This window comes from Anguilla anguilla, chromosome 1, assembly GCF_013347855.1.
Source record: "Anguilla anguilla isolate fAngAng1 chromosome 1, fAngAng1.pri, whole genome shotgun sequence".
NCBI lineage: Eukaryota > Metazoa > Chordata > Actinopteri > Anguilliformes > Anguillidae > Anguilla > Anguilla anguilla.
The window spans coordinates 30512007-30539926 of record NC_049201.1 but is presented as its reverse complement, the minus strand read 5'-3'; the positions used below and the strand labels follow the sequence as shown (position 1 = coordinate 30539926).

At 38.0% G+C, this 27920-nt stretch overlaps 1 protein-coding gene across 4 annotated transcripts; it reads right to left on the bottom strand.

The window, feature by feature from the left end:
- LOC118225713 (microtubule-associated protein RP/EB family member 3-like) lies at positions 1 to 27359 on the bottom strand. 4 transcript variants are annotated; one of them, XM_035414613.1, is made up of 10 exons: positions 27239 to 27359; positions 24537 to 24593; positions 14046 to 14122; positions 13244 to 13307; positions 10522 to 10649; positions 10097 to 10242; positions 8439 to 8595; positions 7771 to 7919; positions 5309 to 5461; positions 1 to 3564 (listed from the first exon to the last, which is right to left on the bottom strand). In XM_035414613.1, exons 5-10 carry the CDS (start codon positions 10640 to 10642, stop codon positions 3496 to 3498), a joined length of 795 nt encoding a protein of 264 aa, XP_035270504.1. In that variant the 5' UTR covers positions 10643 to 10649; positions 13244 to 13307; positions 14046 to 14122; positions 24537 to 24593; positions 27239 to 27359; the 3' UTR covers positions 1 to 3495. The 4 variants fall into 4 exon arrangements, with proteins under 4 accessions (XP_035270504.1, XP_035270488.1, XP_035270478.1 ...); XM_035414597.1 differs by lacking the exon at positions 14046 to 14122; XM_035414587.1 differs by lacking the exons at positions 24537 to 24593; positions 27239 to 27359 and adding an exon at positions 18103 to 19262.
- Between the last annotated feature and the right edge of the window lie 561 nt (positions 27360 to 27920).

Below are 27920 nucleotides of genomic sequence, written 5' to 3'. Positions count from 1 at the left end.
TCAATGTTTTCCAACACTAGTTTATTTAATCAATAAAACTCAAACAGAGTCTTGCACACCAATGTTATGGCCACTGTGTTCCCATTGAGCGTCTGGTGCGCGGATGCAGGTGGGAATGTCCAGTGCAGGTGACTGTGGAGTTTAACTGTAAAAAGCTGCAGAGGAAGGGTGGGGACAGCTTGGACTGCAAAACCTATAGTGGCGTTAACATCCTTCTTGAAATCTTGAAGTCTTCTTGAAGTCTTTAAAAAAAAAAAAAAAAAAAACCTGCTTAATGTCAGGTTTACTTTTTTCCAGGTTTCCTGCATCCCACAATCTTGCCATTTTCAGATCACAACCTTTGTGGTGATTGAATCAGGCGTACAATCAGATACAAACAGAGACAAAAAAAAAAAAAAAAACAAGAAATTTAGCAGCAATTCATTCATCCACTGAAGATGTCAACACTTTTCACTCATTAACTTGTGAGATGACTCTGTTCATTCACCTTTAAAGACCACAGCCTGCCTCTGGTTGACATGTAGGGCTCTATTATCTGGAATCAATGTAGCACGGTGCATGGGTGCACTCAGTGGCATGCCATTTACAATGTAAATAGAACATACATACAGAAAGGAACAGAAGAGGAAAACCTGGTTTCCACCTCACGCATGATTAGTAACTGGCCAGCAAATGATGTAGAGCCTACAAAAAACAAGATTGGCTAAAAAAAGTCTCTGTATTTTTGCTTATTGACATGACTATATAACCAAAATAAGTGTTTTTAAAACATTACAAAGCCACATCTCATCCAATCATACTGTTTTTGGTAATAAAAAATATGACTTTCCTAATTGGTTGCTGGTTTAAACATCCATGCATAGTATGCTCTTTTTGAACCAACATTGTATTGTCCTGTAAATACTGCAGATATTAATGATTTATGTTGTTATTTTTCATTGTTACAATTGTACCACACCTCTGTTACAACTGTCCTACACATACTTTGCAGTTGTAATATCGGACAACGTTAACGTTTGTTGTTTAAATTGTACACAGTTTGTGATCACCTCAAACTAAATGTTGTTTATTTATTGTTAACTTATTGTTGCAGACAAGTGTACACTCTTTTTACTGAAATCTCACAGCTTTTGATCACATTAATTTTAAGTAATTCAGTAAAAATATTTGAAATATCTCCTTGATCATGGTAATGACATTCTATGATTATCAGTCATTTGAAATAAAGTATACAAGCCAAAAAAATTTTTTTTTCTTTGCATGTATATTATCATTTTATGTCAGAAAAAATACTGGACAAAGCAACGTGTGTTCCAGCTGATTATTAAATTTCCACCAGTAATGCATTGCTCAACTATGTTGGTATGAAATAATACATATAGGAATTTGTAATGATTATTATTCTAACTCAGATGCTTTTTGCTTTATGTTGATATTACGTTTCTTACACATTAGATTTATTATGCCAAACATAGATTGTTGCAAAATACTGCATGAATCGTCAAACTTTTTATGAATGCAGTCTATCCATAATTTGTGCCAGTACTGTAGCTATCATTTTGACTACAGTCAATTAAAATGAAAAGATTATTCAAGTTATGTTTATTTTCATTCTTGTCATTACAGATGGGTGTAATAAAAAGAAGGAAATATAGTACCCCAGGAACCACAATGCAGTATAAGAATCCATAAAATAATAAAAAGACAATAAATGCAAAAGTATGCATTTTTCCTGCTTCTGGGATTTGTCTCAACATCAAATTGGACAGCATATAATCCACAAAAACCATTGATTGGCAAGTCGAAATCCATGACAAAATTATTTTTCCAGTATGATCGCTTGCAACGCGCCATGCACTCGCCAGAAAATAGAGCCCTTAGTCATTTTGAAGGTATTTCACAGTACACTGAGGCATGATAGCTGAAGAATATTAAGCATCTGTACAGAACACCTGTCACGTCTCTGCAGTTCACATTCCTCAAAGCTTTGACTAAGTTTGGACCAAATCCCCACATAAAAATAGTTATTAAAAACAGAAATATGACACTGACATGCTCACTGGAGATATGGAGAAAAGGTGAATGGTGAGCATTCAAAATAATTCATTTGCCTTATGAATAATAATAATAATAATAATAATAATAATAATAATAATAATAATAATAATAAGAATAATAATAATCTCCAGTTTTGTTTCTTTTCCCTTTTTCTTCAGACAGGGTACTATCCCTCCCCAGTGCAAATAAAGTTAATAACAAATGAGAAAATAAAGCTTCATGCTCTGTCAGACACAAATAAGTAGTTTTAAATAACTTGAAAGAAAACTGACCGTCATAATTTTCAAGTCAGTCATTTTTTAAACTGACAACCTTGAAACAATACACAAAGTACAAGTAAAGTCATTAAGAAAAATATTTACATATTAAATATGCTGTTTTCTAGCTTTTCCATTTTGTGTTTTGTTGTATATAATACATTTCCAAGTAATCAAATGGGAGCAGCTGACGTGATACAGAGACAGGGGTAGTTGGTTTTGTTGCATTGGTTATTCGCTTATCCCTTACCCAGCTAGATTTACATAGGCTACATTTTACAAATTATCCATTTGTACAGCTGGATAGTTACTGAAGCAGTTTTAGGTTAAGTACCTTGCTCAAGGATACAACAGCAGTGAATAACCCAGGATAGAACCTGCTACCCAACCAATATGCCACACTGCCGCCCCTCACTGCCATGTGTGGTATCATTATGAACCCCAGTCAATACATTTTTAACACTTTGAAAATAGAGGTGAGAAAGCAGGTAATACTTTACTTGGACAATACTCCAAAAGGTCTACCTAATGCTACCATACACCTGTCATAACCAGTCATAAAAGCATATTATAGCTTCCGACAAATGTCATGACATTGTTTCATTATCTGCAGGGATCATTTTGAATTTGTTATTTTGATTTTTTTATTGGTAAAATTCATGGTAAACATTATGACAGTGTTATGCCATTTCATTAATAGAAAGATACTGTCATGGCTGGTTATGACAGGTTTTATACCATCTTTATGACAGGTTTATGGCATGTAATTCAAGTAAAGTGTTACCAGGAATGGTCCGGATGAGTAAATACCTCCTTTTTTTGGGGAAGGGTGTTGGCAGGTTCCTTAAATCTCTTTTTATCAGAATACTAAAAGGTCAGCCTGCTGCCTTACCCTGACATACAATACATTAACTTTATTTGTTCATTCCTCATTTTCTACGCCATGCTAAAACGTGTCACAAATTTAGGAAAAAGTCTTGCTAGACTGTCACTGGCTAGATAAGGAGGGGCAGGGGTTAAATGACCGCTTAATTCAGGAAATTTAAATGTGGTGCATGTAGATGGCCAGGGGAGAGAGAGGGTGAAGGAGGAAGGGAGAGAGAGAGCGTGCAGAGGTCATGACAAGAGAAAGTCTGAGGAAACCGGAGGAGGGATGGCAGAGTAGAGAAAGAAGTGCAGTTCAGTATTCGTCCTGGTCGAAGGGCGGCTGCTCATCAATGTCCTCGTCCTCTGGTGGAGCAAAGCCATCCTGGAACACAAAGGACACAAACCCATTACATGTCTAAGAGATTACACATTTGATCACTGTATAATTACATATATGAACTTGCCAATATTGAGGTGTTCCACATAGAAATTGCACTTACAAGCCACAAACGCGTTTCAAAAACCGCGTTCATGCAACATCAGGCGTTTCGCTATTAGTAATGTATTCAAATTAAACCTACCCACTGTCACATGCAACGAAGCTGTGACACAAATCACAGTTGCTCCAAATGTAGTTATTGTGTGTGCTTTCATTGTATTCAAGCGCAGGATCTAGTGCTCTGTAATTGTCATTACATGGGCTACAACTTGTATGTTTATCGAGTGGTGCCCTTTTACACACACAAAAGTGTGCTCCTTCTCAGTCGGTGGTGCACTGATGGGAATTTGAAAACTATCAACTATGCCTTGTGTTGGGGGTGAGGAAGCGGAATGAAATCAGTATTTACAACACACACAGCTGCTGTTGCTTTACAGATGCATCTGGACGCAGAGACTTTGCGTATTCCGGCATTGTCCGACATCCCCAAGAAGGCAAGCACAGAGCTGCCAAACCTCATACTCATACAAATTTATAAAACAAGTTTATAAAACTATGCCATAAGTATACTTTTTCTGAACTAAATCCCAGGTAGTGTACTTAAAGTGCTCTTTCACTTAAATGTAAACTTTGATCATGGTTTTAAAGTACTTAAAAATGTTAAGCTATATGCATTCAGGAGATGCTTTAGGTATACTTAAAACAGGCCAATTTAGTTTTTATAAAGTATTTAAAATATACTTTTAAAAATAAACGTGATGCTTTGTACATTTCCATACTACTTTTCTGTAAGCGGACACTTGAAATGAGACAGGTAGGGCCATGCTTCTGTTAGTGATTTATCTAAGATCTCTGTTAAGAAGGTGGCATACACTTAATATTTAATCTATATGGAAATCTATATCGTTTGGTAACTTTATTTTCTCTGTAACAGTTAGTTATCTAAAGGATGGGTGAGATCATAGAAGATTCTTTCTGAAGCATGCCTCCCTCTGCACAAGCAGAGGAAAAGCCATACTTTGAGGGAATGGGCTGTGCGAGAGGTCATCATACTTTTGTTTGCAATTTGAAAGCAATGGATTTTCATGAAACGCCTTTTGAGGAGATATTTACGGTGGCTCTGAAGTGCAAAACACAAAAACAAAAAGAAAATGCAAAAACAGAACTTTCGGCCCTGAGGTGCAGATGCAACATACAAAAACAAAAAGGAGTGGTCCTGAGGTGCAGATGCAACATACAAAAACAAAAACTAGTAGGCTACTAGTTTTTGTATGTTAGTGTTTTGCACCTCAGGGCCGCTCCTTTTTGTTTTTGTATTTTCTTTTTGTATTTGTGTTTTGCACTTCAGGGCTGAGTGTTTTTGTTGTTGTATGTTGCATCTGCACCTCAGGGCTGAAAGTTTTTGTTTTTGCGTTTTCTTTTTGTTTTTGTGTTTTGCACTTCAGAGCCACCGTAGATATTGCTGTCTGCGAGTGAAAATCCTTGCAAATCGCTTCACATTAAGGAGCCCGATTCACATTAAAGATTTCATGGCATATGGAAAACAGAGGACGGTTCCCCAGAGGTCTATAAAAAATTCTCCAATGTGCCAGTGCTTGCTGTGGCCAGTAGCAAAACAGGAAGCCAGGTTACAGTCATCTGCATCATCTGCAGTGAGCTCGGTGTGGTGGCAGTGGTGACTGGTTACCTCTGTGGCATACAGGATGTCGATAATCTTGCCGATGATGGGATTGTTTTCACTCTCATGCTCCTGGCAGATGAGCTCGATGTCCCGTAGCTTACTGAAGTAGAAGTCTCTCTCCTTCTCCAGGCCATCCACAGTCAGCTTAAGCTCCATTAGCTTCAGAAAAGCGATCACATTAAAAAAAAAACAGGTACACAAAAAACAGATCATACCTGAATTACACAACTTTTAATCCCCTTTTTATTCTTTTGCAGCTATTTTGATGTGTCAAATATTACTATTTTTATATTAATGCTCTGTTTTAGTGTTTTTTACTGTAGTCATCCCCAGTTTAAAGATTACCTGCTCCCGACATCCATGTGTCTAAATTACAAACCTGAACTACACAGCACATGAAACTCTCTGCAAGCATGACTTGAATTTGCTGGTTTTAAATGTGCTTTTAGACACTTTGCATACTTACCTAGATGTGCACATTGCATGGCATAGTTAAAATTATAAGATACTATATTAAAAGTTACCTTTGTCTGTCAAACTAAAATGGGAGCATTGGCGAAAATATAAACTGCAAGCAAATGAAGGACACCTCCAGTGTTATAAAAAATCAGTGAGTGGATCTCCAACATTTCCTTGGTGTTAAGTGTCCCATGTGTCTATAATGTGCCAAACAGGGGATGGGCAGATGTGTATGTGCTATTACTCTTACAAAAACGTTGCATGTGTTCAAAAACCACATATGAACACCCAACATGTGAAGTGTACACATGTGAACTATGGAAATAATCATACAAAATAAGAGTAGAAAAAGGTAACCTATGTTATTTGAAGTCACATGTTTTGTTTTCACATGTGAAAATAGTATTCCACATTTCAGAAAGTCAGTGACGTGGAAATGTGAAGCTGAAAATGACTCAATGTGGGAATGTAGCCTATAGACATAAAAAAGTGCAATTATATCCCCTGTGCACAAGACAATGTTCGGCATCCTTCTGTATTGAGTCGGATGGAACAAAGATATATTGCATTTTGCTAAATATTTGGACAGATTTCTTGCCTCTGTCCCAAAACTTCTCCAGTGCTATTGCAGTGCAACTGCCTTGTGCCATGGGAGTTTTACAGGGAGTTTTGTCAATTTAAGTGTGCAGACTTGCTTCTGGTCAAAACCCCTAAAAGCCTCAATGGTTGAAAGAAACGTGGTTTCTTATGGAGGTTGAAATATGTTGTGAGTTTCTCTGAGACTTCTCTGAATGTTTTCTGTGCTGTGCTATGCTGTTCTGCGACTATGCTGTGCATCTGCTGAGCCAATGCTTGGTATTGATGTTTTAGTTGCTTAATGTTATTGTACATTTCATGTATTCTCATTTAAATGAGTCCTTTGCCATGTTGCATGCTTAATGTGAGTTAATCCCCTAAATTCTGGCTGCATAACAACTCCCTGAGCTGTGCCAGCTTGGTGAGATGTTAATCTCGAGGTCCACAGATCTGGAATAGAAGTTGAGGTCTTGGGAATGATACGACACAGAATACTGTCTGCCCCATCTTGCATTCCCTGGCTCAGGTGGGTGTTTCATCAATAGATATGAACCTTGCTCTGTTATTGTGTTCTCACCAGTGCCGTAATGTTGGCATTTCAGGTTAAATACACAACATTTGGAATCAGACCTTTGAGGATTTCCTGGCATGTTTCCAACATGCGACTTGCATTATTCGAGAAGAATGCAGTCACGTCGTTGAAATCCTACTCAAAGTCTAAAAGGCATTTCTTTATGCCATCTGCAACTGAACGAGAATTTCCAGTATAGCAGCAAAGTACAATGACTACTTTCTAATGTGATGTAATTGATTTTCCTTGCAAAACAAATACAGATGCAAATCATTGTCTGTGCCATCTGTTTGACCCCGTTGTGACTGCAGAGATGCCTTTAGCTGACTTCACCTGCTTTATCTTTTCTTTATGTGTATCAACAGCCCATAGCACATTTACCTAAGCGTTTTGCAGAGGGAATTGACCTGCCATCGATTACATGCTTTTTGAGAGACGTGCTTAATTGTGGGTTATCCAGTTTGTCTAGTGTACTCAAAAAAAACATTGGTCAAATGGTGGATAACATCCATCGGCCACTTAAAGCTGTCTTGCACCGTACTCACAATGATTCTATCTGGCTTTTAGTCTTCGTACAAAAGCTAATTTTATGTTTTTTGATTTTACATGTGTTTGTGTGTGTACTATAAAACTATTAAATATAAATCTTGCTAAAGTGAAATATCCCTTTATTTTTCAGTGTCAGGATTGTCAGTGGTTTCATACTGTCCATGGTCCAGTTATGATACTTCTACACATAAACAGCAAAATAAGTGTTAAATCAACTCTGATAGTGTACATTTGATCCATGTTGACTCATGAAGACTGTGTTAATGTTGAACTAATACCAAGCACTTTACTTTAGCCTTCCTCAGGATTCTACCTGTTGATTTAGTTCCATGATTTCAGCATCGCTGCCCCCATTTCTGGCCATAGAGGGATTCTTCCTTATGCCCGTGGAGGGGGTGGAGTTGAGGGCCCGCTGCGGGGTGGGCATATTCTTGGGTACTGTTGGTGATGTCCTCTGTGGCACTGACAGTGGGAAGAGAAGAGTGGCTGGTTAGCATGCAGCCTGATATATGTCAATATTTCCAATAGACCACAAAATGCACAACGCATTCATACTGTGAAATTGTGATTGTGGCCACAACATTCTTTTATCTTTGTTTGACTCTATTTTTATTTTTATTTAATCTATTTTAGCTCTTTAAACACAACACCATACACACTAAACAACACATCCAACTATCTATGAAGTTTGGCTCATTTGGCTCTTCTGTGAATGAGCAGTGCAGATGTTTTTCAGGTCAGTGGTCATATAAGTGTGTGACTTAATGGACCACATAATGAGTGGAGCTACCACATGGTGAAAATCAAACACCACAGCTAGTCCAAGTCACTCATGAAATCTCACATTCTGGTCAGTACAGATTACATAAAAATCCATAGGCCACCGCATGCTCCAGGCCATTTCAGGAAGACGTGGCAGAAGCCTGTATTTTCACCCAGAATGCCATTAGGTGTCTTGTGTTTGTGCAGAAGCACACTCACATTGATTGGGGTTTGGTGCCATGTCCTGGCCCTGCCTTGCTTGCAGTGGATCATACTCCTTCCCATCATAATTGGCATCGAATAACTTTTTGAACCACTGAACAAACTCGAAGTTGTCCTGGAATTTTCCCTTCACCAGTTTTTCAACCGGGATTATCTGTTGAGAAAATAAAAAGGGAACAGAGGCCTCCTCTCAGTCCAAATGCAGTGTGCTTTGTCCTTTATACACTGTCCTCAACTTAGGGATGATGAATACCCATGCATATTAGGTTCTAGAGAGTTGAATTCCATGTTGTTTTAGTGTAAGAAATTGAGAGAAGAATAATTCACTCTAACACCACATACACTCTTACATTCTGTCTTTAATTGCAGAATTAATTTTTACACACAAATCCAATGTTTACATGGGTTCAAACAAATTTTTGTTTGCAGAAGTTCTGCTACAAAATGAAAACCATGAGACTGGCTCTTTCATTTAATGTGAACTGAATATATGTGTGAGTATGTATGTGTGTGTTATTTTGGCTTATGGGGGCTGCTTAGTGTCTCATCCTGTTAAGGGAAAGCACTGTTTTAGTGCTTGGATTGGCCCACCAGTCTGGTTTTCAATCTGGACTGTGGAAAGCATTCCTACAGGGAGACACACAATTGGCTCTAGCTTCACCCAAAGATGGCTGGGCAAATCAGTCGGCTGGTATTATAGCATCTCATCACTCAATAGCGACAAATCTGCCTGTTGAGCTGAATATGAAGCACCTTCCTCTGACCCATCTCTGTATGAGTCTCACTTGCAAAATTAGAACAGATAAAAGACTACATGTGCTTTGGAAGAGAACACATGCTAGTCTGCACTCTCTCAAAATGACAGCAGAAGTCACATCAGTGAGCACTGATATATACACTGCCTGGCCAAAAAAAAAGTTGCACACTCTAATATTTCGTTGGACCGCCTTCAGCTTTGATTACAGCGTGCAATCGTCATGGCATTGTTTCGACAACCTTATGCAACGTCACAACATTTATTTCCGTCCAGAATTGCATTATCTTGTATTGACGACGGGAGAGTCGAACCACTCCGTAAAGTCTTCTCCAGCACATCCCAAAGCCTTTCAATGGGGTTATGGTCAGGACTCTGTGGTGGCAAATTCATGTGTGAAAAAGATTCCTCATGCTCCCAGAACCACTCTTTCACAATCTGAGCCCGATGAATCTTGGCATTGTCCTCCTGGAATATGCACATGCCGTCAGGGAAGAAAAAATCCATTGATGGGATAACTTGGTCATTCAGTACATTCAGGTACTCAGCTGACTTACTTTTATTGCCGCATAACGTAGCTGAGCCTAGACCTGACCAATTGAAGCAACCCCAGATCATAACACTGCCTCCAGAGGCTTGTACAGTGGGCACTGTCCAAAAAATCCAAACGGTGACTTTTTTTTTTGTCCAGGCAGTGTATATATATGATCAAGCATTCCTAACTGCAGAGAAGAGAGGGGAAAATCAAGTTATTTTTATTTACATGTCCTACCAGGAACATGAATGGTATTCACCGCACATAGAAACCAACTGCATATAAAATATGACAACCACTGAATATCTGCCGTTGCAGTTCACAATGCATAGACTGGCTTTGGATAAGTGATGAACAGACACTCACTTTATCGACGCTCATTTTCTTGAAGGCGGCTTGCAGCACTTTGAAGTTGTGTATGTACTCATGTTCCAGCCTGGCCTGGAATTTGACTTTCTTCAGAAGGACACAGCCGGGGAAAAGCATGTCCATGAACTGGCAGTATGCTGCTCCTGAATAACGAGAGACAGGCTTCGGGATAATGCATTTGTGATACGACATTTGCTTATTTCTAACAAGTTTTTACATATTAGTCTGAACTACAAGTATAGGTGTGTGTGTGTGTGTGTGTGTGTGTGTGTTGGCTGAAATGTTTGGTAATCCTAACAAGAAAAAATAAAAAATATTCAAAGCTTTGAAAATGCTTCATGTTTGTGTGCATTTTGTTTGTAATGAAATGTGAAGACACGGAGTGGGGTGCATGGACGGCGGTGATTGGGGACGACCCCCACCTGAACACAGCTGCTCCACCTTGGTGTAGGTGAGCTGCAGGGAGTCGTTGACCCACGCCAGCATGTCATGTCGACTCAGGTTATCAATGGTCACAGAGGTGGAGTACACATTCACTGCCATCTCCCAGCTGAAACATACCAGGGGTGCTCGTAAGTAAAGGATTTTAAGACTCTAAAAACATGCAGATTCTTGCCAGTTTCCATCCTGGGGAAGCTGAATTGAATTTAAAGTTATCAATGCAGCATTAGAAATGATAAAATCAGCTTAACCTCCTAAGTCTGGGTATGCGATCTTTGCGTTCCAGTTATGGGGCTCCAATTGGCCCTTTGTAGTCAGGTTGGGGGGCATTGGCCCTCTAATACAACTGCTAAATGACTTAATCAATTCCATTAGCTACAGCTTGCATTTTATCTGGAATATTACCCCACAACCGATGTATCCTATCTGTGCAGCATATATTCTTGGCCCTGATACACTGCCTAATTAATTATTCCACTCTAATTTGTGCCATACCTCTTTCAGGTTATCAGCACTCTGATGAAATCAGAACTTATTTATGCATGATTATCATGTGTCTGTCACACCACTGATTACCACCTGTGCAGAAAATCATAGACTGTAATCCAGATTTGCTCAAGGTATTGCTGCTTCATGTTTGATGTCTCACTCCTGATGAGGTTGATGAATAAAATCATGTGATGAATATTACATAACTCCACATTCTCAGTGTACTTACTACTCTATATCAACAATGGCAATGAAAATGCCTCTGAACACTAACAATGTGCACCCTTGACAGTATTTTGCTGCACTCTACAGTAGGTACTCTAGGCCGATGTGGATGTGTGTTGTGGGACTTAAAGTCAAGGCAGCTGCAGTTTCACCTATAAACAGTAAGTATCCTACTGTATTAATTAGACAATGCGGAAAACTGTAGGAGCTCTAACCTAAACAAGGCTGCTACTATGTGTGTCTACTGTTTGGCTACATCATCATTTAGCTCTCCCAAGGCTGAAATTTTCAACATTTTTCATATTAATTACTTTACATTTTGGCCTTTAGCAGATTCTCTAGACCTGAAGTGATTACATTTTAACATACAGTCCATTTATACAGCCAGTCCATTTATGTAGCCAGACATTTCACTGAAGAAGTTCAGGTTAAGTACTATGCAGGGTACAACAGTGAATGACAAGCCCAGTTCCCTAACCATTACTGCTTACTTCGCAAGTTACACGAGGGAGAGCACCATTCAGAAGGAAGGCAATTCATACCCTGAAGAGGACAAACCAAAGATTTTATAGACCAACCAGATGCTCACCTTCATGTTCTTTTCATTGAAAGCACTGTCTCCCTACCATTGAAGCCAAAATATTTCAACTGGAATTTGGCTATTTATGAACTGTAAAATTGCACCAGAGCCTAGCCAAACCTCCCGTTGCTGTAGGATGTAGAGAGGATGGACGAAATACAGGAGCTGTCCACCCGTTTAGTCTATAAAATCTTTGATTATACAGCCAGTTGTTAGTAGACCTCAGAATATTGGAACATCTGCAGGTGAGATCAGGCCATTTAGCCAGATCTTGATCTTTATTTAGCTCTATCTAAATAATGAAAATACATTTTGAAAAAATTAGCAATGATGAAATAAAGATGATGCACAGCAGACCAGCAGTCTACACAGATAGAGTGATGGATAAATTGCAGATAACTCAGCCAGTGAATTTCTGACTGAGAGGACGCAAGACACCACTGAGTGAGATAGGGCTACAGAGGGCTGCATAGTGGGTTTGGCTGTTTGTACAACAAACACAAGCTTAAGATGAAGAGCTTTTATAATACAGCTTATATCATGGACAAAATTGCCCATGGACGAGTGTGTTGGTGAGTTTTGCATTGTAGAACAGATAAGACAGAGCAACTGCATTGCAGCCAAGAACATCTGCTAAATTTCAGTAAAGTAAATAACTGAATTGCTTCAAAGCAGTTTCCTAGCTTTCCTAGCATTTTATCTAAATCTTTAGAATTAAGATTGAGTTCACTGTTTGTGATCTGAGCTGTACAACAGTATGTTCTGATGTATTGCTTCATTCTCAAGTGATGTGGGATATCCCCATAACTTATCAAGGCCAATGTATTTATACATCTATTGATTCACTGTTGCACCAGAGATTCATAACCCTGCTTAACACACAATGTATGTATTTCTTTAGAATGAAATGTGAATTCCCTTCAGTTTCTCCCATATATTAATTATTTTGTCCAAATCCAAACATCTATCAACCATTCTGCAATGTTTAATGCCAGAAGAATGGGTTTACTTAGCCCCCTCATGTATCACCCCCCTTTTTTAACAAAAGCCTGAAAATGGCAGGCATACCGATTTCACCGTGATGTGTGTTGTCTGTGTATTTCAAAATACAAAGAAGGTGAGGACCCCCCAAACTTATTTTCGAAACCCAGGTGTTACAAAATAAGGAACTGTTATTGTTAAACAATTTATAGATATCGGAAAAAACAGAATGAATGCACATAAACCGATTTGGGACTTAAGGAATTAATGGACTCAGAAATTAGGTTACTTACCAATTTCCAATGACAATCATAAAATGACAACACATATATTTTCATTTTTGTTAGAATTTTATAAAGGTTTATTACTTTTTATAACCTTTAAATAACAAAGACACATGTAAGTTCCCCTCCCCTAGAGTACAGTACCTTTGTAGAGAGTGTCTTGGAATTATCAGTTGAAGTGTTTGATTCCTGTGGATACAGGTGGAACCTAAAAATTAAGAAAATGAAAGAAAGAAAAATCACAACAAACCACTTCTGAAACAAGACAGACTGCATCATTTCATATAACAAATAACGCAAAAGTTTTTGCTTATTTTAAAAATGATTATTATTATTATATTATTATTATTTCCTTGTAGCATAAGATAATGCAGACCTCAGTAGTGAGTTATTATTTAAACAGAAAGATGCACTTCTCACAATGCAATGGAAATATGATGGAATAGCATTTGATTATTCAGTCTTTGGAGCCAGAGACAACATAATATCATTTTACTTAAAATGTATTTCAGAATTCAACAGAAAAAAAAGACTGCTGTAGCTGGCTTGACAATATACAGTATACCAAGAGCACATCAAACATGTACAGAGAAAAACAAAGCAAACCTTTAAAACATATCCCATACCAAAAAGAAATATATTGGCATAAATTTCCATATATCCATAATATATGTGCACTATATGTCAGTATATGTTCATTCCTGTTCAAATATATTTCTTATATTCAGAATATACAGAACATACATTTGAATATATGTTTAAAATATGTCACAGTATATTTTGGTTAGAAATATATGGACAAGAATATATGCATAAATATATGGCACAGTACATTTTGGCTAAGAAATATATGGACAAAAATATGCAAAGGTATACAATTAGCCTACACTCCTAGCTATGAAATGTACACTAAAATGAATGGATGTGGCATGTTTAGGTCAAGTACTTGTGCTTGAATAGCTGTTGTCTATTTGATTCTGTGGGTCAAGGAAACCCCAGACATCCTTGTGGAAGTTAGGTCCCCTGCAAATGAGGAATAGTAAAGTTTCACTAATTTATCACAATGGCAGACAATTAAGAATCCATTCTAATCATAGGTTTCACTACCCATCTGTGTACAGTCATAATCATATCTAATTAAAATTTTCTCATATGGGGTTCCTGGGACAAAATCTCAAACCTTGACATGAAATATTTTTTATGATCGATATACAACATGGTTTAAAAATAAATTCTATACAGAATGTCTTCACATTATAATAGTCAGAAAACATATATGGAAATATATTTAAACAAAATATATTTAATGTGCCAATTTTTAATATTTACAAATATTGTTAAAATATATGTTAAAAATATATTTTACATATGGAAATATATTTGAACAAAATATATTTCATGTGCCAATTTTTAATATTTACATATATTGTTAAAATATATGTTAAAAATATATTTTACATATGGAAATATATTTAAACAAAATATATTTAATGTGCCAATTTTTAATATTTACATATATTGTTAAAATATGTTTAAAATATATTTTACATATGGAAATATATTTAAATAAAATATATTTCATGTGCCAATTTTTAATATTTACATATATTGTTAAAATATATGTTAAAAATATATTTTACATATGGAAATATATTTAAACAAAATATATTTCATGTGCCAATTTTTAATATTTACATATATTGTTAAAATATGTTAAAAATATATTTTACATATATTTCTTTTCAGTGTGGGATGGCATATAAAATGTATAAAGTATGTATTCCATGTTAATAAAATGTGTGTGTGTGTGTGTGTGTATGTGTGCTGCTCTATTAGTCAGAATCAGGATGATGTAAGTTAGAAGCTGTGCTTCTGGAGCATTAGTGAATATATGTGAAGCTACATTTAGCCACTATCTTGTACATGTGCCCCAATTTCAAAACCTATGGTGTCTCTGTATAAGCTGCTTTGGAGCTACCTGAAGTGAATTTTCTCACTATAAACGACAAGCCCACTGATGCTCCGACACCTGTCATTGAGAAGCTTCTGTCACTATCCTTCATAAAATAATATTTTTGTATTTGTCTGTGTTTTATGAAGGATATTTTTGATACTGTGTTCTGTTTGCCAATCAAAACATGGGCTAAAATGGAAATATTTACAAAACTCCAGAAAGTGAACTATCCCTTTAGGTGCTCAATTGAAGTTTCTGATTGGCTAAAGAATCCACACACCTAGTTACCTAGGCCTAAATTGGACTGAAAGGAAACCTAAAAAACCTGCAGACACCACAAGCCTTCAGGATAGGGCTTAGGATCTCTGTCACTTCTCAACACTTCAGTTATGATGTAACACCTTCCCATGTCATAGACATTAAAACTGGAGGATTCATTCATTTGCAATTAAATGATTACAAGCGAGTGACCTTTTACAGAAAATGTGGCATGTTAGTTAACAATAATGATTTGTTCTAAAGTGCTTTTTCCTTCACTTTAAGGACAATTATTAGACATTAAGACAGCATTATATAAGGCCATTCATTCATTTTTACATTAATTCCCAATTACATGTCTACTCAGGGCACATTGGACTCCAATTTGTAAGGGTCTGAGCAATCTAGTTATTAGACTTTAAAACACAATGTAACAATTCAGGTACCCTGTTTATATAATTCAAAGGTGAAAATGCAACAAAACGTGTGGTGTTGTATTAGCAGTACATAATAATTCAAGTCTAGAAAAGTGTCCTTTTGTGAAAACAAATCATACAATTAATAAAAATGTATCAATATTTCAGATGCATTCAGCCAAACCACTATCAAAAACTGTCCTACTATTACTATGTGTAAGAATTGCAGTATTTTTTTTTAAAAAAAAGGAAAAGTCCAAACCACCCCTATCATTGTATCTTTTTGCTTTATTCTGACAGGTAGAAGGCAGAGAAGGTAACATAGAGAAGGGATTACAGCTCAAAAGGTGCCATGGCAGGGGATAAAACCCATACCCACAAGGCAGGACCAAGCGGCCAAAACCGGGCTGCATTTCTGAAGCTCACTTCCTTGTCTTGTTGAGAGACATTGCTCACAAGTGCCAGTGCGGCTGGCACCAGCATAGGTGTCAATGCTAACAATACGGTAAAAATACAATGTCAATAATTTTTTTCCCCACAAGAAGAAGTCGTCGCAATAGGTGTTTTTTCTTCGTCTATTGTCCCCACATGTGGCGATAATTTATTGTGCTATTTGGACAAGACAGTAATACTTGGACGAATTAGGGACAGTTTGGGTCACAACCAAGTCACTGTATCTCACATGCTTAGTGGATGAGACTTCATGTCCCTACTGCTCAGTATTACACAGAAACACAAGCACATGATTCCAATTTGTACGACATGGCGGCGCTCACAAACTACACTTCCTGGGTTTCAAAACTCTTTTCACCGAGACTTAAGGAGAGACAATGGGTGACGTCACAGTGACTTTGTCCATATTTCTCTACAGTCTATGGGCAGGATTCGTATATGCTTTGAGAATTGGCCACCTTATAGACAGCACCACTCTGAAGATGGCATACACTCTGTTAAATTCTCTGAAAATTACTATAGAGGGAACTAACTGACATGTCTATATGTTTTTTCTCTCTAAATGTTTCTATAGGCAACCTGCATCATTAGGTAAAAAAACTGTGGCCAGAAATACGCCAAAATTAGCCCTTGACCTCAACTTATTAATCCACGCAAGTGTTGTTTTCTTCTTCACAAACATTTTAGCAAGTTAATGTTGATTGCTGAACACAACAAATATAGTCAAATGAAAGGTCCATTCTGACGGTCATAATAGCCAAAAGTCAGCATTCATAAATATTTGAAGTATTTTATTTGTAATTTATCAAGTTAAAGTTTTGTACTTTTGCTATTATGGAACTCTATGATCTTTTCAGTTAGGCCTTTTCCCCATTTTTCCATAGCTCATTCAGCCTCTTAACTTAAAGACATGTTGACTACATTCAATCACCACCGTTACATCAGACTCAAAAGTTACTTTGATTTGATCAAAATGACTTTTCTGCTACAAGTCTCCATATCTAGTAAATAGCAGGAAAATTAAAGTTTTGTAAAAAAAAATAAAAAAAAAATAAATAAAAATAAAAATAAAAAATAAATAAATAAATGTCTCAAAAAGCAGACAGACAGGCTTGGATTCAATAAAAATCACTCTTTTTCTCTGCCTCAGAACTGAAATGCATATATTATTGCTTCTTCACAATCAATTGGAAAGTTCAACAATTATCAAAACGGACAACTTACTAAACACTAAATCACTATAAAATAAAAAAAAATTCAAAGAACCACTTTGAATAGAAATATAGCTTTTTTAAGTTTCTCGATCAATAAGATTTTTAAAATATTTTTTTTATTTTATTTTATTTTACCTTAATTTATCCAGACTGGTTGACTGAAAACTAATTTCTATCAAACTGGGTAGAGACTGGAAGAGACTGAGCAGCCAATCAGATGTAGGGCGAGATTGGGTGGCCAGATGGAGACAGCCAGTTTCATGTGAATTCTGGTAACTTTGGAAATTATAATCAAAATTATAAAGGTTTTACAAAGTTTTAGCCATAAAGGTACATTTAGAATTTGCTGAACTTATGCACATTTAGTTAATATGCCTAATTCGACATGGGAATCTTACATGGGATCATACATGTGTACTGCATATAAGTTCCAGGGAGGAATCCAGACATGTATTGTAGTTTCTTTGACCAATGGGAATGCAAAAATAACTCAAGACTGTATGTACAGCGCAATACAAGCACCCCTGTCCAGGAAGTCATTGTTTACGGGGTTGGAAGTGACCTCATCACCTCATCGCCTCCTCATTTGTGGCTTATATTTATATGGGTGTGTGTATGGGGGGGGGGGGGGGGTGTGAAAATCCAAGTCATCTGTCTTGCCATGGAGTGGGGAACTAAAGAACGAGTATTGATCTTCTGAGTGCCTACCTACCACTAACTTTTGAATAATTTATGGATGTGATGCTGGGCATCTGTCATGTTCCCTGGTGGAGCTGAGATGCAATGATGGTATGAAAGGCCAGAGCGATAACATTCTGTAAGAAAGGAAATAAAGATTCACGGCAGAAGACATGCAGCCTCGGAAAGCAGAAGGGTTTTTTTTCAAGTGGTGCATGACACAGTGCTCAAATAAAAATGGATAAATAAAGAGCGCATTTACAGTAAAGGAGCACTACAACACTTGTCTTCAAAATGGTTTTGTTGTAAGATGTATGATTAAATTAAATGTATGCTTCTCATTTATTTAGAGTATATTCTTTTTAAAAAAGGAGCGTTGCCTACAGGGCTCCTCTACTCTCCACGTTCCTCATGTAAAAAAACAAACAAACAGCAAGAAACCCCACCCTACCCCCAGTGTGGGCCATAATGAATGCCTGTTCACAGAGAATATATTATGAGGAATACAAAAACAAATTCCAGCATGATAGAGCGGAAAAATCACTCAGAAGGAAAAAAAGGCTTCCTCTTATTGGAACTGTAATGCCCAATGACATGGTTTTCAATAAACCCTATACACTCAGTGGCCATTTCATTATGTACACCTGCTCATTATCACAAACAGCCTGCTCCTCCAAAGTGGCTGCAACTCAATATATAAAATACGCAGACTTTGACCGTGATGACTGTTGGTGCTAGACGTGGTGGTTCCAGCATCTCAGAAACAACTGCCCTCCTAGGATTTTCATGCAGTACAGTCTCTACAGTTTACAGAGATTTGTGTAATAAACGAAAAACATTCAGTGAGTGACAGTTCTGTGGGCAAAAACACCTTGTTACTGAGACAGATAAGAGGAGAACGGGCAGACTTATTCAAGTCAGCAGAAAAGCCATGAATGCTCAAATAACAGCTTTTTACAACAGTGGCGTGCAGAAGGGCATCTCTGAATGCAGAGATGCAGGCTGTAGATCCCTGGATTTGGGTGCCAGAGCAGACCCTCAGCCTGTCTGCTCTGACTGAGAGACGCAATAATGACCCCACAAGCAACTCCATCAGATTGGACATCCACGGCTGGTGGGGCCCGTCTGGAGCAACGAGCAGGACCCTGGCCCTCGATGCCTTTATCCTCATCAGAACTGCTAACAAGAAAGGAAATGGAGGGAAAGCACATAGCAGAACCTGAGGCCACCAGTTTGCCAAGGTGTCAATGCCTAGCGTCCCCTTGGGGCCCACCAGGGAATACCACAGGGGGCAAGGAGTGGTTTCTTGAGTAGCAAAGAGGTCTACTTGAGCTTTCCCAAAGCGAAACTAAATGGCCTGCACAATGGTGAGGCACAGACACCATTCCCCTGGTCTGGGGCTGCAGTTTACTTGCTTCTCTACAGTAAATTGGGAAAAGCTCTCCATAAAGACATTGGTCCTCTGTGGTGACAGAGAAGTTTTCATATCACCTGTGATACATCACTGTTCTCGAGTGGACAACGCAGCTTTTTTTCCTGTTTAGGGTCAAGCCCAATTTCAGCAGATGGACCAGTACCTTTCTGTATTGCTACTAGTCTGTTCCTCTGTAGGAGCACAAATTAACCAATCATCAAGGTAATTTGCGATGTGGATGCCCTGACGTCAGAGAGGGATTAGAGCTGTATTCATGCACTTTGTAAATGAGCAAGGGACTAGAGCCAGGCTAAAAGGGAGAACTTTGTACTCGAACGCATTGGCAAAGAAAAAACAGAGGTACTTCCTGTGGGAATGTGAAAATATGCATCGGTTAAGTCTACAGTAGCGAACCAGATACCGCACCGGATAGATGAGAGGAGATACGAGAGGCGGAGCATCCGGAAAAGACTAGCATTTTAAGAAAATGTTGAACCCTTTTAGACTCAGGATGGGACAAAAGCCCTTGTCCTTCTTTGGTATGAGGAAATAAAAATATATCTTGGCCACTTCCAAGGTGCAAAAGTGTTGTGACGGCTGATGAAAGAGCCTGAGAATACATGTATGTACCTTTTATTTATTATGAATGTGACTTTTTTTCATTTTGTTTTTCATTGCCCTAGCAGATTTAAACCATGCCCCCCCATGCATATGCATCGCAATGCTATCCCTTTCTTATATTTGTTTGTTCTTGGAAAATCAATCAAGAGTTGTTAACAAAAAGAAAAAAAGAGCCTGAGAACTGGCTTTGTCCCTCAGCAAGGTGGGAATGACACCCAGAAAACAGGGGGTTTTGGTCTTGAATTGGGAACCCAAGAATATCGGGTTCATTGGTGCCAGTAAGAAATGTCAGGGAAAAGACTTCACAAACTTAGGTTAACTGAAGGCGTGCCTGCCTGTGTAGTTAAATGCCTTGAATTGACTTATTTCAGATGTCTTTTGTAAACTACAGTGGTTTCTTTCATATAAAATGCTACCAAAAGGTCACCCACCAAAGTTGCTGGTTAGAGTGAGTAAGTTACACACCACTACCAAATTCTACCCACATTTGTCGGGTGGCAGATGTTAATGTCAAGCCCTATATATGGGCGTCACGGTGGTACAGTGGGTAGCACTGTCACCTCGCAGCAAGAAGGTTGTGGGTTCGAATCGCTGCTTTCTGTGTGGAGTTTTTGTGTTCTCCCCATGCCCACGTGGGTTTCGTCCGAGTACTTCGGTTTCCTCCCACAGTCCAAAGACATGCAGGTAGGCCTCTTGGAGACTCTAAATTGCCCATAAGTATGAGTGAATGGTGTGTGTGCCCTGTGATAGATTTGTGGCCTGTCCAGGGTGGAATCCTGCCTCTTGCCTAATGCATGCTGGGTTAGGCTCCAGCATCCCCGGCGACCCTACCCAGGATAAGCTGCTATAGATAATGGATGCATCTGTTTACGTACGCACCAAAAGTATGACCATGGTAGAGTGACATTTGTTATTTATGCTAAAGGCATTTAGATATGAGACAAAGGTACAGACAATCTGCTCTCATTTCTTGGTACTTACATGCATGCATGTATTACCATTTTGCAGAAACAGCTGTTTTAATGCTGAGTCCCATTTTCAGCTGTGCAAAAGTTAACAGATTAACATAAAAGTAAATCAAAGCAATAAAGTCTAATATTTAGTTGCACAGCCCTTAATGCAATAACGGCATCAAGTTTACAACTCATAGACATCACAAATCATTTGGTATCTTCTTTTGAAATCTTTCCTTTCCATGCCGCCACTGCAGCCACTTTTCTTTATTATGGGGGGTTTCTGTCTTCAGTCACCTCTTCAGCAAGTGAAATGCATACTTGAATGGATTTAAATCAGGTGACTGACTTGGCCAGTCCAAAATTTTACACTTTTTCCCAATAATTAATGCTTTGGTTGCATAGGCAGTGCATTTGGAGTCATTGTCTTTTTGTCAGATGAAGCCCTGGCTGAAGAGTTTGACAAATTTCTTTGTAATTAGTCACACAAAATGTGTCTGTACAGTTTCAAATTAATTCTACTGTGGCCATCCTCTATTATATGATCAATAAATATGAGAGGGCCTGTTCCAGAAGTGGCGAGCTGTGACGCTACCTCCTCTTTAGATCATGGGCAGTTCCTTCCTTTCTCCACACTCTTGGATTTCCATTAGTTTCGTTAAGGTTTATTTTGGTCTCATCTGTCCATAAGACTTTGTTCCAGAACTGTTCTGGCTCACCTGTATTTTTTTTGGCAAATTCTAATTCGGCCTTTTGATTCTTGCTGCTGATAAGAGGTCTGCATCTTGCAGGGCCTCTAATTCTGCTCTCAAAGTATTCTACATTATGTTGGCTTGTGATATTTTCACCCCTGTCCCCTGGAGACTGATGGTGATATCACTGACCATCGATTTAAGTTTTTTCTTCACAGCTCTCAGGATTTGTCTGTCATCAACTGTGTTCCTTGGCTGACCTATACAGTGTTCGTTTATGATTCCACCAGTGGTTTCTTTCTTTTTCAAGACTTTCCACATGGCTGTACTTGATATTTCTATACTATCCTTCTCAACCCTTAAGTCACCCATATTCAGGCCTGCATAGGTTTATTTGTCTTCATTGCATTTTGTACACTGAAATTTTCAATCAGTCTGGTCACACAATATACAGTTTGAAAGGGTTAAAACTCACGGTTCTATCTCTATAAATTATTTTACAATGCCAATGTTTTACTGACAATAATACCTCATTTTGTAACATGTGGGGAGGCAAAACAGGTTTGGGGGTCCTCCCCTTCTATGCATATTTGAAATGGAGATGATTTGAATCAAGGTTAAAGGTATCCTTATCATGGCAAGGGTCCTATGAACAAAATCCACAGAAGTTTTGAGTCCCAAAAACGTGCTAACTCCAAGAAACATAGATAGAATGGCCACTGTATACTTAGCAATACTCCAGAGGAATTATCATTGTTGTCCATTTTACCCTGACATACAAGACAACAGTACTGTTTGTTAATACTACAGACCATATGTTACTATCTTTGGTTTATATATACACTCTGGAACAAGATGAGCCCACCTACAAGGTTCTCTGACCAGCACTGGCCAAGCAGTCTCGCAGCTAGCAATGACGTGACATGGAGAGCACAACTTCTTCCCAGTACATAGCCAGACAATGCCAAGCTATTATAATGATGACTGAGAAGCATTTCAGCCAATGAAATTACATTTTTAACAGTGTATAGTTTTTTAGGCTTGCATAAAAGTCCAGACATTGTTTCTCCTGCATACACAAACCATAACATTTTTCAGTACGCAAAGGCAAAAAAGCTCTGGAGACTTTCTACCTAATAAGGTTGTTGTTTTACAACAAAAAACTATTCTGCAATATCTAAGTCTAAACAGGAGACTCTGCATTTGGAGGCCTTGAAAGAAATCACTCGTCTGAGTGAATGTTTCTGGGGAGGACAGTGAAAACAGCTTTGATTCCACAGCCGAGGGCATGTTCAATGAAGAGCTGGATCGCATTTTATTTCAGCGAGTATCTAAATACATTCTCAAAATATTTTTACTATTATTCAATATGGTTATAAAGAGTAGCTCTGATTTTCAATAATAAATATAGCATGTGAAATTGTGGCATGTGTTTGACATGTTGATGGTGGTGGGGTATTTGACTAAAACTTCAATCCATGGACCTCAATCAATGGATTATTAAACTAGACAGGTGTAGTTATTTTCTACAATCTTCCAGATCTGCTAGAGGTGGCAAGGGGAGAGCGGGTGGGGGGGCGGAGGCGAGAGCTCAGAAAAAACAATGCAGAATATACATTTTTGGTTGTATTGTCATCAAGTTTGAACCAGAATTTGTCCAGTGTTTTCTGTGACTCCATTGTGTTTCTAAGCTGAACAGGCAGAGCCTCAAACGTCTGTAAAAAAAATCTCTTAGGTGAGAAATAAGCTTCCACTTACACTGTGTCTGAGCTTCTGTTACTTTGTTTCAGTAATATTTAGAGTAATTATGCCTGTAGTCAAAAGGCTTCAAGTATTTTAACCACTTTATTATTTGTCATTTCCAGGCGTGTTTTAAAAAGGGGGCGTTACAGAAGGGGTTAATGAAATTTCTGTCCTCTCAACATACAGATTAGTTGTTCTCAGCCAGTTAGTGCTTTGGTCTTCGTGATGGTGTATGCCTCTGACTCCAAGTGCAGTCTCCACATATGAAATCAAAGGCTAAAACCAAGACTAGACACTTACTGCTTTTTTATGTGTGCATAATCCGTGCAAAAGGAAACACCTGAGCAATAGTGACTTACTAAACAGTCATCTATTAACTTACATCTGCAGACCTGAAAATGTGGGGACTCAAGATAAAATGTAAAATGGTAAAACATATACGCATGCAAATACCATGAAATAAAAGCGGATTGCCTGTAACTTTGTCACATATTCATCTTTCAAGCTCAAATCCAAAAGTATATAGCAAAAAAATTATTATAATAATTCACTCTACTGGTCCCATATATTTTGAGGACAATGCAGATACATCACACAACAAACTGTATGGTTCTGAAGCCAAGAAGCCTTGTACAGTCTAAAGTTCTTTCAGTTGGGGTACAGCTGCTGGGGAAAACCAGCCTGCTAACATTTTCAGGGGATATGGACTCGACACCAACTTACAATTGACAAATCAACATCTGTCAATTGACACAAATAAAAATGTAATTTTTTTATTCAAGCACAATTTGGCAAATCCAGTGGTGAGGAGAAATGAACATGCTAAACTGTATTTGTGAAGAAAAAAATTACATTTCAAGTGAATTATAAGTCAAGCCATTTGCAATCTCCTGTACAGTAACATCCAAGAGTTTGAAAAGTATCATCAGATGTATGCCATACTGTACAAAAGGGCTCTACTGATTCTATACTGATTTAAAATTCCTTTAAATTGTGTTTTCATTTTGGGTGCTTTTCTCTTTGCCCGCAAGACTCACTCACCTCTGACTGGCTCCGATGCGTCACATGGTTACCTGGCCTAATCAGACGAGACTGCACCTTGTGCACAAAGAGAAAAACAACACACTCTGCCCTGAATGCAACTGAAAGATTACACTGGCAAAATCATTAACAGCTGGTCAGGTTCAAAACAGCTGACTCCTGGCTTGCTACAGTAGCTTTATCTGTTTACTTGGTACAATTGAAAAAGGAAGGTTTTTGTATGACCTCAGGCAATTAGTTGCTTACAGTATATATCCCTGGAAGCCTGGCAGGCATGTATTTGCTTACTGTGGTAAAACCCGTTTAGTGGTCGAGAGGGTAGGTTTGGGGAGATAGAATGAGAAATATAGTAAACCAATGATAAGAGCAAATCAGACACATGTCAGAGAAAATGAGAGATAACTTCCACAAGATATCAAAACCAAACTTGCACACAGTATGCAACTATATCTTCAATCAATTATTTAGCAATTATTTTTCAACCATGCAATCACTAAAGGACTACTTGGATTTGTAGCTATGCCAAGGCTGGTTTATTAACAAACAGTCCAAAGCTGTACTTTTTCTCAACAGAATTAACAAAGCTGATCCTTATGAAAATAAGAGATAATCTTATTAATTTCCCTGCTTAGATATGAAAGGATGAGCAGATATGTTTGCAAGTCATTATTTGCTTGGAAAAAAGGTTGATGTTTCACTCTGTGCTAAGGGAATAAACAGCAGGTCTTTATTATGTTTATATTTAAAAAAATCTGTTTTCTGGAGCCATCAAATTATATAATTAATTAAATGCACAATTTTCACATTTTAATCTTGGATACACTACATTACTTATGAAAATCTAAACATCAAATCTCAAAAACCGAAAAATATAGCCAATTTACAGAAATGAAATAAAAAACATAAATCTGGCCTACAAATATATCAGCAAGACAGGAGACACATATTTCAAGCCAGCTGAGAAATCAAGATAGCTGACAATCATGAAACCACATAGCCTATATTATTGTCCCATGTTGTAAATGACTAGAATTTAAATATGCTCATAGGTTGTATGTGTACACTATGTAGCAAACAGGTTTCTGAAAGTCGCTCTGCTACACATATTATGTAGTAAATACACTTAAAATGCTGTACAGGATAAGGAAGAGCCGACCGACCCCAGTACAGACTATTTGTCTACATGTAAATGCACTTTCAATTATCTGTTTTACAATAGATTACTTTTCGGTTAATGTATCTTGAAAGCCGGACTTTACACACAGTAGCTCCACAAGCATACGCGCACACAGGCACATCTACATACAGATTTAAATAAAAACTCAGAACTGCTAAGAACGTTTAATGTATGTAGTTCCCAACATTGTATTGCAGCAGCAGTATTTTATAGTTGTATTTTTATATTTATTTTTTAAATAGGAAGTGTAACTGTATCCCTGGCCCTGATGCAGACTGACTACGCCAGCCGCATATGGTACCGCCGTATATGAGAAGGTGGCCTATGTGATACATTTCTTATGGAATGGGGTAAATCATATGCTGACATGTTGCGTCATTACAGGAAACCATATTCCTATACCTGTAACTTATAAGTCCAAAGTAGCTATAAAGTACGCCATTTGAAAGCATCGTGAATGATCAACCCTTTTGTCCTGTTTCTACACTCGTCGTAAACCATATTAATCCCAAAGGCTTGAGTAAATATACAATGAATTAGCTATCAAAAGTCGCACAACTAACGCTTCTGCGAAACTAGTGCCATTTAATTCCATCGGAGGGGGGTCCCGGGATCGTTCGAACAGCAATGTGCTTTGTCATTCAGGTCGGTGATGTGTTGGATGTTTGTCATAAATGCTTTATATTTTACCACACACACAACTTTGGCCAACAAGCCAAAAATCGTTGTTGCTTTCAGTGCTAAACTCTTTCGTCTTTTCAAGGTAGCTCCATCTCCCTGCGCTTATTATGCGCATACGAACACTTAAAAATTATCGTACGCGTAATAATTTATGTTAATGCGTTGATTTGCGATACGTAGGCTACAAATAGTAAGACTAAATGACTTACACAATTACGCCTGTGACAATCACACTACAGCAGCTTTTATGAAAGGAAATCTGGAAATTTTGCACTGAATGAGACTTTGAATCTATTGCTTTAACTTTGAATACATGGTTGAGAAGCAACTGCTTAATCTGAAATTGCATGCTGTCATTAATGATCGAATCAGACAGACATGCGGTCGGCGGGTTTGGGGATTCATAATGATATTATTCCAATGCAGGCTATAAACCTACTAGCCCTATGTTGGTCGACTAATAGGCCTCTGTACTACAATCAAATCATCAGCTGACTTTAAAATGTGCATGTGGCTGGAAAATGAAGACTATTTACACGATTTTATCTCATGCAGATGCATTAAAAACACGTTGTATATGCCGAGGGGTGGGAAGGAAAATCACCTGCGCATAAAATGCAACGTTATAATGACGCCTATGTATCGACCCCCTCTGCAGGCCTTGCTGGAAATATCATACAACGATGACAGTGTTGCGCCGAGAATATTTCCCAAGCTAAATATTTTCAGTTTATACAACTAAACTATTTCTGGGCGGTAATTGCCGAGCCGAGGCGTTTACCAACTGGACATGATGATGCTATAAGAGACACGTTTGACATTTCCCTTTATTTATATTACTTACTGCGTTCCAGAGATCCCCCTTTCCACTGTTGTTAGCCAGTTATAGCAGTATTCCTTATGCGTAGCCTGACAGTCGCCGCTGCCGTTGCTAGCTCTTGCGCTGTGTAGCGGTTGGGAAGCAGCTCGGAAAGGTTGCCAGATTTACGACGCACTGACTTATCATTGTCGAATCATCCTCTTGAAGCATTTTCTCACGTGTGTTAAATAAATTATAATATGATATAGGCCTACTTAAATGTTTTTGTATCATTCTAAAGTAATTATGGTTTATTATTCTAAATTAATGTAGCAGGCCATGTTTGACGTAGGCACATTGGTTCCAGTTGTAATTAAGTACTTGAAGTAATTAGTAGCCTGTATTTGAAACATCACCCCTGCATTTTCTCAGCACTGACTGTGGAAAGATAGTGACATAATGACAGGTGTACATCTGGGAAGTTATCTGGTGCCAAAGTTATGCGCTGACTGGAGTGTGATTTTAAGTTCATAAAATGGTGGATGGGATTCATGCTGGAGGTGAGAGAATAAAATTAATTCCATGTAATTGTGTGTATCCCTTGAAATTGGTGAATCTTTGTAACCATCATCACTAAACCAATTTCAGTTTCCTCAGTTTCCTTTTAGGATCTGTGCCACATGACACTGAAAATCTGAGAGGTACTGAAAATTTATTTTTCAATATA